Source organism: Phodopus roborovskii, unplaced genomic scaffold, assembly GCF_943737965.1.
Source record: "Phodopus roborovskii unplaced genomic scaffold, PHOROB, whole genome shotgun sequence".
Taxonomy (NCBI): domain Eukaryota; kingdom Metazoa; phylum Chordata; class Mammalia; order Rodentia; family Cricetidae; genus Phodopus; species Phodopus roborovskii.
In genome coordinates, this window is record NW_026126433.1 from 23,040,649 (window position 1) to 23,058,760 (window position 18,112).

The 18,112-nt window shown below is 38.5% G+C and overlaps 1 protein-coding gene across 1 annotated transcript in view; it reads right to left on the reverse strand.

The window, feature by feature from the left end:
• Hmcn1 (hemicentin 1) overlaps positions 1 to 18,112 on the reverse strand; it is a 429,789-nt gene that overhangs the window by 307,261 nt on the left and 104,416 nt on the right. Inside the window, exon 2 of the mRNA XM_051185954.1 lies at positions 2,782 to 2,852. Coding sequence (XP_051041911.1) covers positions 2,782 to 2,852 — 71 coding nt within the window. The remainder of the gene's footprint in view (positions 1 to 2,781; positions 2,853 to 18,112) is intronic.

An 18,112-nucleotide genomic window follows, 5' to 3' on the forward strand; every position in this document is an offset into this window, starting at 1 on the left:
CTGGTGCACAAAAGGACTTTGCAAACATATCCCCCATGGAGGGATAACTGTCTTATTCTAGAGACAGGAGAGAAGCCCTAGTCCCTACTTCACAGGACCTGTCACATCTACATGACCCCAACTGGATGGCATTCCCCTACATATGGAATTGTCGTGGAGGGATGGGAGGGGAGGGTGTTTAGAGTGCATGTGAGAGGGCAGAGAGGGTAAAAGGGAGGGAAGGAGGGAGGAAGGGCTGGCGGGGAGGGAGGGAGGGAGAGGGAACTGGGATCGACATGTAAAATAATAAATTAAAAGAAAATGCTCTGACTCCAAAATTTAACTTGAAGAACAAGTTACTGGAGAAAAGGATTTCTATTTTTGTTTCCACAGAAAATGAAAAGATGTGGATTCCTTCCAGACTAATGTGGTTTGATCACGCCAGACCGCCTGAAACAGAGTACAAGCTGATCCTACATTCAAAACAGCTGGACAAAACAGCCCTACAGACTACAGCTAGGATATCTGAATCTTCTTCGAATCCCCCAAGACAGCGCCCCTTACCAGCAGGAAGTAGTTTGGAAAGAACGACGCCCAAATTCCCAAATATTGTGTATAAATGTTTGTTTTCATTTAATTGGACTTTGTTATATAAAATTAAATAAAAAAATTATAAGTAAAAAAAAGAAATTCATACATTAAAAAAAAAAAAAAAAGAAACCAAAGGCTTCATTTCTATGTGCCTGTACATGAAACTGAAGTCAGTCACCTGCTTTGAGTAGAACACTTGCTGGAATAGCAACTATTGTAGGATTTATAGTAGTTATCGGATAAAGGTGTAAGGAGAGTGAGTAAAATTTTAAATTGACAGTAAAAGGAGCAGGAGGTTGAACTGCCTAAAGAAACACCATAAAACTGTGAGAAAGCAAGAAAGGTAATTATGGGTTCATCATGTCCTACTACTGGGCTTCATCAAATACTCCCTGTGGGTTGACATGTCTGAGGACCCTCTTCCTCTCATCCCTTTCTGGGATGATGCTTCCCCCTCGACTCTGGGTTCTGCCTCGAGGAACTTGCCTAGATCCTCCCGTCTCTGTATCCTCACTCTCCTCCTGGGGCTGTAGCTTAGCTGTTCTCTTTGCACAGCATTTCCTGTCTTTAAATCCACTTCCTGCACTCCCTTAGCAGAGTTTACAGTCCTTAAAATACTCAACGCCTTCTCTTGAATGTGATTTCTCCAGAGAGTCCTGCACTGTCCTCCAGACTTACTTGTATCTCAATACCTCTTTACCATAGAGCAGGTGGTGTATTGTCCCCTGTGTGGGACTTTCATAGCCCTTGGCAACTGATAGCCAAGTCTCTTAGAAATGAGGTTTTGCCTTTGGAACAGAAAAGCACTGCACAGGGAAGACAAAACAATGTTTTAAAAATGATAAGTCTCTGAATTAGATTGGCAGAAGTGAAAAACTGAAAAGACCTGATGGCCTAGAAGAAAGCATATGAGCCACTTGACTGAAGTTCCTGGGGATCTACAGAAATATAGCTAGCATAAGAAACTGCATCAGTATCTCTGTGACCCTGTGTTGATGGAGACTAGGATGCCTGAATTAGTTATTTGGGAAAGGGAAGACTTGAAAACAGTGGGTAGGTTCAGGATGTTTGTGGGAATTCAGGACTAAAATTCAGGGAGGAATGTCCACCGAGATGGGCTCTTGGGCCAAGGAGTGAGGTGGTGCTATTTAAATAGAATAGGATAGTACCACACACACACTAAAGTCACTGGGCATGCCAATCGCCCTGAGAGAAAGCTATGAACAAGCTAGACGTTAGACGAATGGTGGAACGTGATAAAAAACATCTGTAGATGAGACCAGCAGAAGCCCCTAAGAAAATATAGTAAAATAAGCCTCACCGAAGTAAAGTCTTTTTAATGAATGGATTGAGGGATAATCTCAAAGCAGCACAAAGGGGATAATACACACAAAGTCATTCTCCAAGTTGTACTTTCAGAGTGATACTTAAGTGAATGCCACTGGCCCTTCCTATTAAACATGTAGTATTTACACAAAAAAAGTCTAAATGGACAATTTAGAGGAAGGAGAATCACAGTTACCTCAGTTATACATTTTTTATGTTGTGAGAAAGAATTATTAACTGTTTCTTGCGTTTCAAAGGGAAGGGACTTTTCTAGGACAGGGTTCAGCAACTGGTTTCTATAAAGAAGATAGACTCTGACAGAAGTGCTCAGCTCCACTGTTGCAGGTCACAGGTGGCTTTAAGTATTCTGTATGTATTGATATCATATTCTGTATCTATTGATTCATTTCAGACATGGATGGGGAAAGGACATGTGATGGGAGATGCCATTCTGTAAATATGTTTCTCTTATTGGTTAATGAATAAAGCACTGTTGGCCAATAGGAAAGCAAGGTAGGCAGGACCAGGAGACCAGGAGGATTCAAGGAAGTAGTAGGGAGGAGTCAAGATGGAGGACTGAGAGAGAAGAATGCCATGGTCTCTCTCTGGTAAGATAAGTCATGGAAATACTTACATTAATAGAAATGGGTTAATATTTAAGACAGAGCTAGCCAATAAGAAACTAGTAACTGGCCAACAGAATTATATCAAATACAGAGTCTCTGTGTATTATTTGGGGCTGGTGCGGCTCTGGGTCCAGGCCGGCAGGAAAAACATACTCATAACAGACATATTTCTTGAGTCCCCTGAAAGAACGATTACTTCCTTCAGATTTTAAAAATAAGAGAAGTCAGCCAAAGACACATGGTTTTCCATCTCACTCACCTGGACATAGAGTTCTCTGAGTTCATACTGAAATTTTTTGGGATCTGTGGTAATTGTCACTGGACCAATTTCTGTGGAGACATAAGTGGGGATCATGGATAAATAAAATGTCACCAGTAACATTAAATAATTTACTATGTTTGCAAATGTCTTTTTTCCATGTCCTAAATAATCATTGACTAATAATAGGCAAAATGTTTAAGACTCATTTTATAGCTACCAAGAGATAGTTCATAATCTACTATGAATTATGCATGTATAAACTGTAAATTTTTAACCTTAGGAAATGGAAGGGGGGATAAGAACTAGCACAAGATCTCAGACCTAGTTCTTAATTTTGTCAGTCAGAAAATATTGAGCACATACACGGCTGTTAATACCTAAATGAATCAATCACACATCAATCCTGTAATTCAGTTTTCTACATTATAGAGAAAAATCCATTGCAATTCAAAATAAAATACACTGATAAACAAAAAAAGAGAAAAGAAAAGAAAAATGAGCATTCACCACCCAACCCACAGGATTTCTTAATAATGTCAAGAGGCACAGGTACAAAGGCATTAGCCATGCAAGAATAGAAGAATAGTCCTTACAATCTCTTTTCCTATGGGTGGGATAGCTAGGTCTTGTTATCACCATTCTCCTAAGCCAACTTGGATCACAGTTACCTTCAGAGCTGTGTTCCCTCCAAGATTTCCTTGAGGTATGGAACAAGCCACCACTTCTAATAGGAGCAAGTCAGGGCTACTGCTTCCCATGCAGAGTATGACTTGTGGTTTAAATCAAATGAAAACAAGCAACCCAGATATCAGCTTCTATTAAGATTATTATAAACATACATGTACATACATACATGCACACAGATGTACACATACATATATGCACATTTTTGGCAAATGCAACATACTTGTAAAAAATATTTTCAGTACCTAAACTTTATTATTCATAATTTAAAAACTTTTAAAATATTGAAAGTGTCCATGTAGAGATACCATTCTCCTTTGTGAGACATCATCCATGTATTTTAGTATTATAATTCATCTACATATCATGCAGAAACATATAACATTTAAACTCCTAGAGCATACTAAAATTTTCTATTTTATGTAAGGAAGATCTAGGATGCACTCAAAATTATAGCATGTAATAGCAACACAAAATTAAAAAGATTCTTGATAATTAGCTTTTATAAAAGATGGTCTTGCTTCAAAAGCATATTGGATTTTATACTTCAAATAATAATTGCTAATTAGCCAGGCCTTCTATAACATACTACATATGGCTTGAAAGCAGACTGTAGAATTTGAAAAATGAATGAGATGAATTGGAAAGGAGCACAATTTCTCTGCCATGACCTAGGTAATTTTTCTTAGAAATGGCATGAGAAAAATATCTTGAACCTTCCTTGTAGATTAGACACCTTGCAGTTTGCAAAAGGATTGGAGAACTGATTGGCTAAACCGTGTGAAAATGCAAACATCTGCATTCCATACAAAGCACAGTGGCCATTAGCCATGTTCTGAGTGTATGGAAAAATGAGGGAAGCCTATTCCCTCAAGACTAAACAAAGGCATACTTTGCAAAGGAATGCAAAACAGTGACTGGGCATGCCAGACAGTTACACCCTGACAGATGAATTGTCAACAGCAGTGTCAAGCCAATCTTATATGTTCCTGCATGGCATACTTCTAAAGTCATTCTAGAATGTAGAAAGGGATACAAAGAAGATGGTGGGGGTGGAACTATATAAGAACAAAGGGGGAAAGGAATAAGGAATGTAGCTTGCAAAAGTAGTCCCTCTAATTCTACAAAAATTAAAGGGGTCTTAATACATGTTTTCCCTTAAGAATTGGGGTCAGAGGTACTATTTGAGTACGAGGACTGATTAGCCCTGGTTTAGTTTAGTGATTAGCCCAGAGGCTGTCAAATGTACACCTGTTTTCAACCAAGATCAGAATCTGCTCTAAAGCTCATTAATAAACATTTTTGCAAACTACTCTGGACAGCCGAGATAAATCTTTTATCATTTATGAGAAACGCGCAGGAGAGGTAAGGGCTTGCCAAGCTGCCATATCCCTCCAGCTGGAAGCATCCTTTCCAGCTTTTAAAACACTGAATGATATGACTATTGGCAAGCCCAGCCCTCCTCCCTTACAGCACTCACTTCCATTCCAGTCTTTCTGTTCATGTAACAGAGTCCTGCATCTGTATGTCACTGGCAATTTCCTCTTCCTTTTCACTCATGTTGGCTTCATTTCCTGCCAAGTTTTCAATGATATTCAGCAGGTACAACTTTGTCCTCTCTTCCCACCTGCATGCGGTCCTTTACTATTCACAAAATTTCATGGGAATTCTCAAAGACAGCCCAAGCTTTCCTTTCTGGGTGTCCAATTTCAAAATTTGTTAGCATCCCTTAGCATGAGTTTGTTGTAGTTCTTAACATCCCCAAGACCTTCGCCTAATCTTTATCTACTCATGTATCTCTCTATATAAGGCTTCATTTAAATCCAGTCTCGTGAATGTTTTGACATTTCACTAATGTCCTTTAATATTATCTCAGTAATTTGACTATAATAAAACAATGGAAGACTAAAAGTGAGTATTTAACACAATGCAGAGATATCTTCTGCATTACTCTGTAGATTGATAATGGTTTACACTGAAAATTTAACCCAACCAGAGCAGTAAATGAAATAAACATCAATCTTGCAAGAAAATGACAGAGCTAGGAAAGGTGTGAAAGTCCCTTAGTTTCATCTTTTTATCCTATGAACAAAACATTTTGAGGTCTAGAGAAGATGAAAGTGAAAACTTTGGGTGCCAAAAATGAGAGGTAAAGACAGTTAATATTTCCTACATTCCATCTTTTGCAAAGCATGTGTGTGCTATGAATGACTGTACCACTGCTAATATTGTCTTCCTTTACTCTGCACTGTAGATGGGATGAACCATAATTGAATGCCAATCCAATCCTTAACTGGATGCCCATAATTCTTCATCATTGTGTGCCATGATTTTCTTAGTAAACAATAGAAAGCTATCTCTGTTGCCTAGTAAATGTTGTATTCAAACATAAAAAAAAAAAAAAAAACATGGAAAAGAAACCTCACTGGAAAACTGCTTCTCAAATAAATGTACTTCAAATGCCTTCTAGATAGTTGACAAACACAGACTTTGCCCTCGAAGTCTTCACAATCTAGCAGGAAAAGTAAAATATAGAATTATAATATACTACAATGCAGTGAGTACACAAACATGATTATGAGAAAGATCATGTAGGAGCTCTAACTGAGTTTCTAAAAATATACTTTATTTGAAAAAGAACTAAGAGAACCGAGTGTGATGGCATATGCTTATAATCTCATGACTCGGCAGGCTGGAGAAAGAAATCTCAAGTTTGAAGACAGTCTGGGTTATGGAGTAAGACCATGCCTTGGCCACCAAAATCAAAACAAAAAAAAAAAAAAAAAACCTAAGGAATTTTCATCCAAAAAGTGAAAATTTGTAGAAAGCAAATAAGATCATTTTAATTTTTAATTTATTTTTAAATTTAATTTTATAGTCCAACAACAATTCTCTCTCCCACCCCTCCTCGGGTTACCTTTACACACACACACACACACACACACACACACACACACATTCACTTCTCCCAATCTGATAAAGGCTCCAATGAGGAGTCTGGCACATTAAGTTGGGGAAGGACCAAGCCCCTCCCCACTGCATTAAGCCTGAGCATGGCATTCCCTCATAGGGAATGGGCTCCAACAAGTTAACTCATGCACCAAGGATAGATCCTGGTCCTACTGCCAGGGGCCCTCAGATAGCCTAAGCTTCCCAACTATCTTCCACATACATAGGGCCTAGTTCAGTCCTATGAAGGCTCCACAGCTGTTGGTCTAGAGTTCATGGGACAGCAGATATTGGAGAGGATATAGAGTCAGGCAAACACTCTTCCACTGCTGGTGGGACTGCAAACTTGTACAACCACGGAAATCAGAATGGCAGTTTCTCAGAAAATTGGAAGCCAATCTACCTAAAGACCCAGGGATACCACTCTTGGGTATATACCCAAAGGATGTTCAATCATACCACAAGGTCACTACTCAAATATGTTCATAGCAGCATTATTCATAACAGCTAGAACCTGGAAACAATCTAGGTGCCCCTCAACTGAAGAATGGATAAAGAAAATGTGGTACATTTACATAATGGAATATTACTCAGTTGTAAGAAATAATGACATCATGAAATTTGCAGGCAAGTGGATGGATGCAACTAGAAAAAAACATCCTGAGTAAGGAAACACATACTCAAAAAGACAAACACAATATGTACTTACTCATAAGTGGATATTAGGTGTAAAGCAGAGGATAACCAGACTACAATCACTAGCTCCAGAGAAGTTAGGTAACAAGGAGGATCCTAAGAGAGACACATGGATCCCCTGGGAAAGGAAATTAGATGAGATCTCCTGGATAAACCGAGGGTAAGGGGTAGAGTAAAGGAGAGGGAGAAGGGATGAAAACAGGAGGGGACAGGGTGCATGAGGGAGGAGAGGAATGGAGCAGGAGAGCAATGAAAGAGATATCTTGATAAAGATCTTTTTAAATGTGAGTTTCTTTTAAAGTCCATACATCAAATTTGCAATGCATTCCTGTGTTGAATCATATAAGGTACTACCTACAACTATGTTTGCAAGTATTTTACAACTCAAAAGAGAACATAACATTGTCTATCCTGCTTTGAGCCTTCAACAGCTTCCTGAAATAAACAGAACTGATTAAAGAGACAATTAACGTTTAGATGATGAAACAACCACCCAGGCTCTTAACCGGCCATAATGCCATGAACCTGCAATAGCATATGCCCCATGAGTCTGGTTGCTAAATCATATTTATGTCCTCTTGTGTTGGCACTTAGAGAAGATGGACTCAGTGAACATCTTAGTAGCCTCTCAAAAGTACTGAAAGACAAGAGGAAAGAAGAGAGAAAAAATAATGAAGGTTAAACCAAAGTTTGAAAGCCTAACATTTACATTTTCACCATAAGTCATTCTCAGGACTCCTTGCTAAGCCAAGCAAAGTGATAACAGATTTGTCAACTGAAGACATCACATGTCCAATGTAACCTCAATGTTTTATCCTTTGAGTAAATGATTGGTATACCCAATACTTTAATTTCCACACAATTTATTTTTTTATAAACAAACCATTATGGTAGAATTACAAAAAATAGAAGATACATGTCATGATTCTGAAGACCCCTTTTGATTAAAAAAAAAAAAAAAAAAAAAAAAAAAAAAACTTAAACCCTAAGAAGGACCTTCCCCCTTCTCAACCTTCTCAATAGTTGTGCTATTTCCTGCTTCCTGGGGCTTTATCAAAGGCGTTGCATTTTGTCCCAGCATCTCAGCCTTTGTTCTCCTAATCTGAGTTGCTGGACCTACTTGAGAAAATAATGGAAAGAAATTCACAATGCAACAATTTCTTACATTGCTTCATTTGGCAAGATCAATATCCAGTTCCTCACTTCCTTTTTCCTTTCCACACACACAGATTTCTGGCCCTTGGAGTGTTTGCCCTTCGCTTGGAGCAGTTTCTTGATAATGACAACCTCTTCCTTACTGCTGCCTCCTGGGGGTCTGCTTGATTTCAAGGCTGCAATCAAGGTTTATGTTTTCTCTCTCAACATTATGCTGATAGTTGCAAACAAGGTGAAAGTGATGAACAGCATCCAAACATTAGCTGCGACTCCAAGTACTATGATCCAAATGGGGCTGGGCAAATTAAACGCCAGATTCTAGTTGTAACTTAGAAAAATAACCAGCATCTTAAAAGAGGTCTGAACTAGCATCTGAGATGGCGATGGCCCGAGTGAATAACACACAGAATGGCAGGAAATGTTCTCAGTATCTGGAGAAAAGAGAGAGACCCTAGAACTCCAGGAGAGCCCACAGGGGTGAAAACAGGAAGGGACCTGGTTTAAGTGGCAACCTGGAGAGACTGCCAGGTTAACAGTAACAAACAGCAGAGTGCTGGGCCTCCAGATACAGCTGTCACAAATTTCCTCTCGGCTTAAACTGAACTCGATCTCCTTTAGAAATTGTGTTCTCAATTTAAGACAAATCAATTCTAAATGATTTTGTGTGCAAAAAAAAAAAAAGGCCAGTATACACATACACATTCAAAGCCTTGAAGTTGTTTTCTGAATAAAAGTAAGAAATCTCGTTTCCTGTTGGGAGATGCAACAGAAATTGGATTAGTAATTATACTCAGATGAACCACAGTATTCTCTTTCCAGGTTCTCCCATCACTGTCCTGAACTGCTTTAAAGTAATCTGCATCAAATTGTCAAAAGCAGAACTAATGTGTGCGCTTGAGCTGAGTTAGCGCCAAGTACAAATCAAGACTCGTTGCACTGAGTGCATCCTTCCTCACATTAGAAGGGGCACCTGTAAGGACCACTGAATGGCCCTTAATGACTGTTTTGGCCATAGAGTGATACATCTGGTGCATTTTATAAAATTGGACTCTGAGGTGAATTCACGAGAAACAGGTTATCTGACATTGACTAAATACCATTCTGTTCCACTATCCTGAAAGAGTACCCATTGAACAAATGAGCTGTGAGATAACCTTCAGATCATGCCTTCAACAAAACTGCAGCATGTGTATAACGCACGGATCGGTCCCGCTCACTTATTCTTTGCTGCTGAACAGGATGTGGAAAAAATGTTCAATAAACTCAGCAATGTTTCATGGTGCTTTAGAACAGGAAGGAAGCAAAGAAGAATGCCTTCATAAGAGACATGGGAGGTGAGGTATGCAAAGCAGGCTGTTATCGAGTACACTGGAGTCTGGCCAGGACATCAGCAAATACCTTTGCACAGACAGCTGTGGGATTTTTTTTAACAGCAACGAAATTCAGACTTTCAGTGTCGTATGTAATTCTAGACATAAAATCACATTTTTGGCATGGAATATGTCTGTGTGTTAATAAGGAGAGACAGGAAAACATAAGATATTTTAAATTCATCTATTTAATAAGGTTTAATTAAACAACCTTTCTAATATGATCAAGGTACTTATGAAAGCAAAGAAAAACAGAACAAATGTCATTTCCAAGAATACTTCTTAAATTTAAACAACTATATTTTTATCTAGAGGTCTTTCTTAAACTTTAGAATTAAAAATTTGAAATCCTTTGTGTGTGTGTGACTGTGTGTGTGTGTTGAATAAGTGTGTATATGACTGTGTCTGTGAGTAAGTGTATGTATGTGTGAGTATGTGTGCATATGAGTGACTGCCTGTACATGGGTGAGTATGTGTTTGAGCACACGTGTTATGATAGTGTGTGTGTATATGAGTGACTGTGTGTAAGAGTATGTGTCTTGTTATTGTGTGCATATGAGTGACTGTGTGTGAGTATATGTGTTGTTAGTTTGTATATAAATATGAGTGACTGTATGTGTATGAGTATGCATATATGAATATGTGTGTTGTATTAATGTGTGTGTGTATGAGTGACTGTGTGTGTGTATGAGTATGTGTATAACAAAAGTAAGTCTCCATGTGGGTTGTTCAAACATGTTTAGTGTTATTTACCCTCCCACCATATCCTCTGCCATACCTTCTCATCCCTCTCTCTAAACCTACCTCCCCATCATTCAGCTTTTCCATTTTGTATCACCTGTATATTTATATGAAAGGGTTTAATTGGCATTATCCTATACAGAGGGTTATGCTCATCCCAGAAGCCATAGGTCGCCAAATAAAAAGCTCAGTGCCAGGTGTGGGTTACCATATCTTGAATTGTTAGTTGGGAATGTCATATACACACAACCCCAAAACAAGCAGGCTACTGTCAGTGAGCTTGGTTGCCGACCAGAACTTTATAGTAAGCCACCATTGCTTGAGATATACACACTTTGGCCACAGGACATGATTAATCAACTTGGGGTACATAGGAAGCTTCCTTCATTGTGGCTGGTTTGCACATCATCAGCGCTGTGTGGTTACTGGAGGAAGTTTTAGTCAACATTTTTACCCATCTGTGTACCCTATGAACTTCAGGAATAACCAACATAACATCATACCAACATGCCCATCGGTACAAAGTGGCACAACAATGCTGGGTTAACCAAACACTTGCTGAGTTGGTTTAAGGCTCACTCTTACTAGTCTGATAAATGGAAACAGTATCTTTTTATGTATAGATTGGTGCAGATCTTGGACCTCATCAGTGGACTGTAGTTAGTACAGGGACTTACTACCCGTGTAACTGCAGAGACTCACAAGTGAGATACCTATATCACACATACCCAAAGCTTGGGGACCGCTGTGGAAGAAGGGACAGAAAGGTTGGAAGAGCAGAGACCAGGGAGGACCAGGGTGAAACAGTGTGTTCTCAATATTATAGAACCTCTGCACTCATGAACTCAGCAGCTGTGGCTGTCCATGCAAGAGCAAGCCATTCACCATTCAAGCATGGATCTGTGAGGGGATCATATGCCTCTATCCTGAACTGAGGAGGTATTGACAGCTGATGGCTTCTGGAAAGTCAACCATACACCCATAAATGGTCCCACAATCATGAGTATACAGGCAGCATGTATGGAACTCAGTGGGTTAAAAACTAAGAAGAAGAGGAAGACAAAGAGGAATAAGAAGAAGATGGCACAGTGTTAGGAGATGGGGAGCTAGGGGAAACAATGTGGGTAACTATTACCAAATTACATTTAAATCTCAGAATTAAATGCTGAGATTACAAGCATCTGTTGGCACACAGGGCAAAATGATGATCTTAATTCTTTGGGAGCAGACCCCTAGAAGGAGGCTGAAACACGAGGATCTCAAGTTTGAGGATAGCCTGGGCTACATAGCAAGGCCCAAGGCCCCTGTATCAGAGCAGGAAGGAAGGAAGGAGGAGAGGAAAGGAAGGGAAGGAAAGAAGAAAGGAACGAATGAAGGAAGGAAAGAAGGAAGGAAGGAACAAATGAAGGAAAGAAGGAAGAAAGGAAAGGAAGGAAGGAAAGAAGAAAAGAAGGAAGGAAAGAAGGAAGAAAGGAAAGGAAGGAAGGAAGGAAAGAAGAAAAGAAGGAAGGAAAGAAGAAATGAAGGAAGGAAAGACAGAAAGAAGGAAGAAAGGAAATGAGGGAAGGAAGGGAAAAGGAAGGAAGGAAGGAAAGAAGGAAGGTAGGGAGGAAGGAAGGAAGGAGAAGGGGAAGGGAAGGGAAGGAAAGAAGGAATGAAGGAAAAAGGAAGGAATGAAGGAAGGAAGGAAGAGAAGGAAGGAAAGAAAGAAGGAAGGAAGGAAAGGAAGGAAGGAAGAAAAGAAGGAAAGAAGAAAGGAAGAAAGGAAAGAAGGGAGAAAGGAAAGAAGAAAGGAAGAAAAGCAAGAAGGAAGGAAGGTGGCAGTGGTGGCTCAAGCCTTTATTCCCAGCATTCGGGAGACAGAGACAGGCAAATCTCTGTGAGTTTACTGTCAGCCTGGTATACAAAGTGAGTTCCAGGACAGCCAGCCAGGACTGTTACACAGAGAAATCCTGCCTTGAAAAACCAAAAGAAGAAAAAAATTAGGAAAGAAAAAAGATGGAAATTTTTATAAAAGATGTGGAACAGCTGAATCACATAATAATTCTATTTTTACGTGTTTTTAAATGCGCCATACTGTTTTCCTCAATGCTGTCAAGTTTCACTTTTCTATCAGTGGTGCACAAAGTTGCTAGTTTTTCCATATCTGTTCCCCATTTATTATTTCTTATTTTGTTGTTGTTGTTCTATATATGAGCCATTCTGACGTGTGGTGGTATCTCACTGTAGTTGACTTCCCCCATGAGTAGATGTTGAGGACCCTTTAATGCACATATTGGACATTTGCACCTTTTCCTAATGTTTCCTCAGGTATTTTGCAAATATGTGAAGCAAGCTCTCCATTTTGTTGCTGAGTTTCCAGAGTTAGAGTAGACAGCATTTTAATCTGCTGTCCCATATTGGATGCAGATTAAAGGTCTCTTTCCTGTCAGTAGTTTCTTTGGATACATAAACTTTTATTGAGGACAAGTTTTTGGTTTTTTTTTTTTTTTTTTTCAAAAATGACTGAAATTCATTTTAAACTTTCAATTGCCCTGTTAGGAGCAACTGTGGAGTGTCTAGTCATCCATGAATGTCTATACCATGCCCCTTCCCTCGGAGGACATGAAAGAAGAGGTGGAAAGATGGTAAGAGACAGAGTTAGTAAAATACAGCTATGAAACAGGATTTTGCAGTCATGACAGGAACGGTTTATGCTCACACTGGCTAAGGCTGCATCCACAAGACCAGCACAACATGAAGCCAGTCAAAATCGCAGTACGAACAGGAAAGGGATCACAAACTTACACCCCTCATGGAGAAACTATTGGCAATTGATGGATGTGGGAAATGAGAAGAGCCTGGATGGCGTGTGTGTTTGGCTGCTCACATTCCAATAGCTGGTCCTACATCCATGTACCTACTGGCAACACCAAATGGACTCAGGGGTTTAATGAGTACATGAAGTTGGAGGAGAAAAGTGGTAGGGGATATAGAGGAAGCTGAAGGGAAGAAATGTGGATGGCATTGATCAAAACATATTATACTCATGTATGAAACTCAAAACAAAATTTTTCAGAAGGAAAAGCAATAATAAATTGCTATATTAGAAAATTCTTTAACATTTATATCTTTTCAAATAAATACACAGATCAGTTCAGGCCAAGTGAAAGAAAAATATTTTTGAAAAAATGAATCATTAGTTAAGAATAAAAACTATGTATTTTCAAGTCTTTACAAAGGAATCTATTATTGTTGAAATTTCCACATGTTGGGAGAATAGGCTAAACTTCAGTCTTAACTGTTTCCATAACAATCAAACAAATGTATGCAGCCTTTCGATTGTGTTTTCAAGAGGAAAAAATGTAATTAGTGACCCAGAACAATATTTGCAAGTATTTTATTTAAAAAAAAATACAGACGGTGTCTTAGCCTATGATGGGTGTGTAAATGATATGTATGTGGTTTTCTCTAAATACTTGCATCAATTAAAGCAATAGGAACAACAACCCTGAGGATGGCTCAGCTGTCAGGAAAAAGCCCAAGCAAACAAATGATTTAAAGGAAGTCCTGATTATAAGGCTCAGAAATATCAGGGTGTGTCTGGGCAGCTGCATGGATTTATGGCTAGTGCATTTGTGCTCTGCCGACTCTGAACAGAGCCCTGCCCTAGAGTTTAATGCTTTACAGTCACTACTCCGAAATTACTTTTTTCTTTGGATTTGTTTTGTAAGTGAAGTTGGATGAAACAATGGATTGAGACCATGGGGTTTTGAGCCCTGGTTAATGCCTGAGTCTGACTTCCCTCCATCTTCTGGAGCAGGTTCTCAGCCTCAGACTCTCCTGTTTTCAGATTGTGCCACTCAGTAGCCCAATCGATTCAGGCCAGCTGTCGTTTTCAACCCCACAAGGACTAGGATGAGCACAAAGATCAGGGCCCTCAAGTACCCTGCATTATCGAGGAGCAGTGCATGGAGAATGCAAAGCTTGCTCTGGACTGGCAGAACTACAGCAGTGGCTGAGGGCAAGCCTTAAGTCCTCAAGCCTTTCACATACTCCGAATCTAAACATACCCCGGTGCCCAGGTGTACAGACAGCCACAAGCTGCCTGTTCAGAAAAGGTGGGAGTTACTGAGAAAGATGTCTGGCTCAGCTTCATTCGCTGAACACATTTGGGGTACAGAATATAGGTCTCAAGGCTTGCAGGAGGGGTAACCTCACATGGCACACCTGCCATGGGTCAAATGTATCCCATATGATTAAGAACCTCATAGGGCTCACATGGTGCTTCACTTAACCCAGAAGGATTTATGTGCCCCAGATTGCCAGGGCAGGTTCTATGACCAAAAGTACAGGGTTTCTCTCTCTCTCTCTCTCTCTCTCTCTCTCTCTCTCTCTCTCTCTCTCTCTCTCTCTCTCTCTCTCTCCCCCTCTTTTTTTTTTTTTTTTTTTTTTTTTTTTTTTTTGCTTCCAACCCTTTTATATCTGGTTAAAATTATTAGCATGGATTTTAACCATCCATCTTTATTTTGTGGAATACATACAAATATCAGAACATTTAACTGCTATGCAGATTTACTCAAATTACACAATTCATATTTTGTGGCTGATCCCAGATGGTGTCTACAGCTGTCCAAAAGAGACAAACACAAGACAGATTAAGGAATGCTGAAGAAGAAGCCGTTTATAATCCTAGTAATAGTATGAGCATTCCAGGTTTATCTTGAAATTATGGTAGGTAGGACTCCCAATGAAAAGGCATAAACCATTTTTAATGAAGAGGAAAGCATTAAATAAAGATAAGTATTAAAATATGTGTATTCTGATTACTTTATTGATTTAGCATATCTTAATTATTAAATACATAGTCTCAAGGACTCTGTGCTGTATTTTATAAAATTGCAATATTATTCTTAAATTTACTTTCAAAACAGCAAAATCAATTACATCAATGAAAACCAACAAATAAAACAATGAAAGATATCATACCTATCAATAAGTGAGAATATAGGAGTGCTGCTATCTAAATAACTATGGAATAGGGCAGGTATACATACAAACAATTATTTTGAGACAAAATAAAATAAGAATCTTTACTTTAAAAATATGTAATTTTGAGGGCCCAGAGCTTTCAAGAAATCTTAGTAATATAGAACCTAGAACCACAACTCAGCAGAAGAGAATCAACTCCCAGAAGTTGTCTTTTCTTTCTTTTTTTTTTTTTTAATTTTACATATCGATCCAAGTTCTATCTCCCTCCCTCCCCAGAAGTTGTCTTCTGACCACAAACCTGCCATGACAGGTGTGTTCCTACATACATACACACACCCATACACACACGCATACACATGTGTGAAAATTTTTGATTCTAATATTAATTCATATTTTGCAGTATATAGTAAAACAATCTCTAAATGAATTAATTGGCTAAATACAACCATTACATTTTTAGTTGTGAGCCTAATCTTTAATGACTGAGACATCTTTCCAACCCAATAACCATTATACTTGTTTAACCAAATCCAAATTAGAACATATAATTGGAATACATATCTAGATTCTACATACATAAATATTCTACAAAAAATATAACATTCCCTTTCTCAAGGTAATATAATGTATTAAGAGAAAACACTTATAGATATGAATACCCGAAAATAAATGAGTTTTTAAAACTGAAATAAAATATGACAATAAAGTTTGGAAATATTCTTACTAATAATTAAAGTAAGTTAGACTATACACTGGAGAGAGTGTTCAAATTGCTGAAAGAAAGCAATGCACTAATGTTAATAACACATGAAAGAACTTGCTAAGGAGTGAGTGTGAAAGGGACGCAAACCGCGACATGTCGAAACACACCATGCAAGAGGGCAGACTTTGCTTTTTTAATTATTACACAAGCCAGTGTCATGATGAACCCAGAAAGTTTGTACTTTTGTTAATATTATGTATATTACCATTGTTGTGTGTATTAGATGTAAGTCTTAAAGATGCACTTACTTTCCTGTTGTAGTTCACTGGAAATTATAAAAGCACTGACATTATCAGGAAATGAATGATCGGTGTCAAAACTGAGATGTGATTAAACTGCACAATCTTCTAAAGAATGTCAGATTATACTACACATTGTTGCCTATGGAAGCAAAAGCAACTATAAAATAAATAAAAGGCCAATAAAATTGTTCATGCCTTATTATCTACCTGTCTGTCTGTCTGTCTGTCTGTCTGTCTATCTATCTATCTATCTATCTATCTATCTATCTATCTATCTGGTTTTTAAGATAGGTTTTCTCTGTGTAACAGCCCTGGCTTCCTGGAATTCCCTTTGTAGACCAGGCTGGCCTCAAACTCACTGAGATCCGCCTGCCTCTGCCTCCTGAGTGTTAGGATTAAAGGCATGTGCCACCACTGCCCAGGAGAATTCCTCATATTAATTGAAAATTATTTTCAAAGGCACACCAGTGTAAGGATAAATTCTGAAAGGTATCACCAATAAAAACAGATGTTTGGAATTAATTGAATAACAAATACTTCTTTATTTTTCAATTTTTTTTAAATCAGGCCTGGGAAATGGCTCAACATAAGAACATTTGCCATGCAAATGTGAAGAAGTGAGTATAAATTGCAAATATTCACCTAAAAGCTAGACATGGCTACATGGGTCTGGGACCTGAGCACAGGAAGGCAGAGACAGGCAGGTCCTGACAACTTTCTGGCCAGTTAGAGTAGCCAAAACAGCATGCCACTGGTTCAGTGAGAGACCCTGTCTCAAGAAAATAAGGTAAAGGATAGGATCTGCCTGTCTCTGCCTTTCAATGCTGGGGTCACAGGTTCAACTAGTTCTGGTCTTAGCATGCACAGACATAAATGCATGCACCCGCATACTCTCATGCATGCAACACACACACACACACACACACACACACACACACACACACACACACATACACACACACACACAGAGTTAAGGATTTTCTAATCATTGTACTCACAACTTAAGGAGGCAGAGATTCAGCTGTATCATCGACAAGCTTAAGGTCATGTTTGTGACTATTGGCTGTGGGAAGCTACTAATTTGTTTATAATTGTTATTAATAAAAGCACAAAGGTATTTCTTGCATTAGGCAAGATAGAGAAAGTATTAATTTGAGGCATCGTCTGTCAAAGTTGTTCATTTAAATGTTTCAAATAGAGTTCAATAAAAACAGTCATTTTCCAGCCAGCATTCTCTCCCAATTCCTGCACTTCTCTTTTGTCTCTTTTAAGGACACACCTGTCCACAATGTTGTCTTCTTAGTGATTAGTCTTTGGCCATAATACAAAGAATTTCTGTTGATGGAATGGTATAAAATACTAAGGTTTATAACACTAAAATCCAAACACAGGAGATTAGGGTTTTTGTCTTCATATTATCAATTCTTATTTCCTATGTATATACTTACAGTTACATGTCTCTGTTTACTTTTTGTTGTCTTACTTTTGCATCTTCATTGAATAGTTGGAACAATTGTAAATATTGAATATGAAACTGAATTGTTTATATAAGCACTCATTTTAAATTTAAATATTTCTGCTAACATGAAGAGGTTCAGAATATTTACCTTAGCTAGCAGATTTAAAACAACCCACATTTGGAAGCTGCCTAAATCTCCTAAAGGTCAGTAAGCTAATTACTTTGTTTCCTTTTTTCCCTCCATTGTGTTAGTTTGAATCTTTTCCAAAGGCTTTTTGTCTAAGATAAACTGAGCATC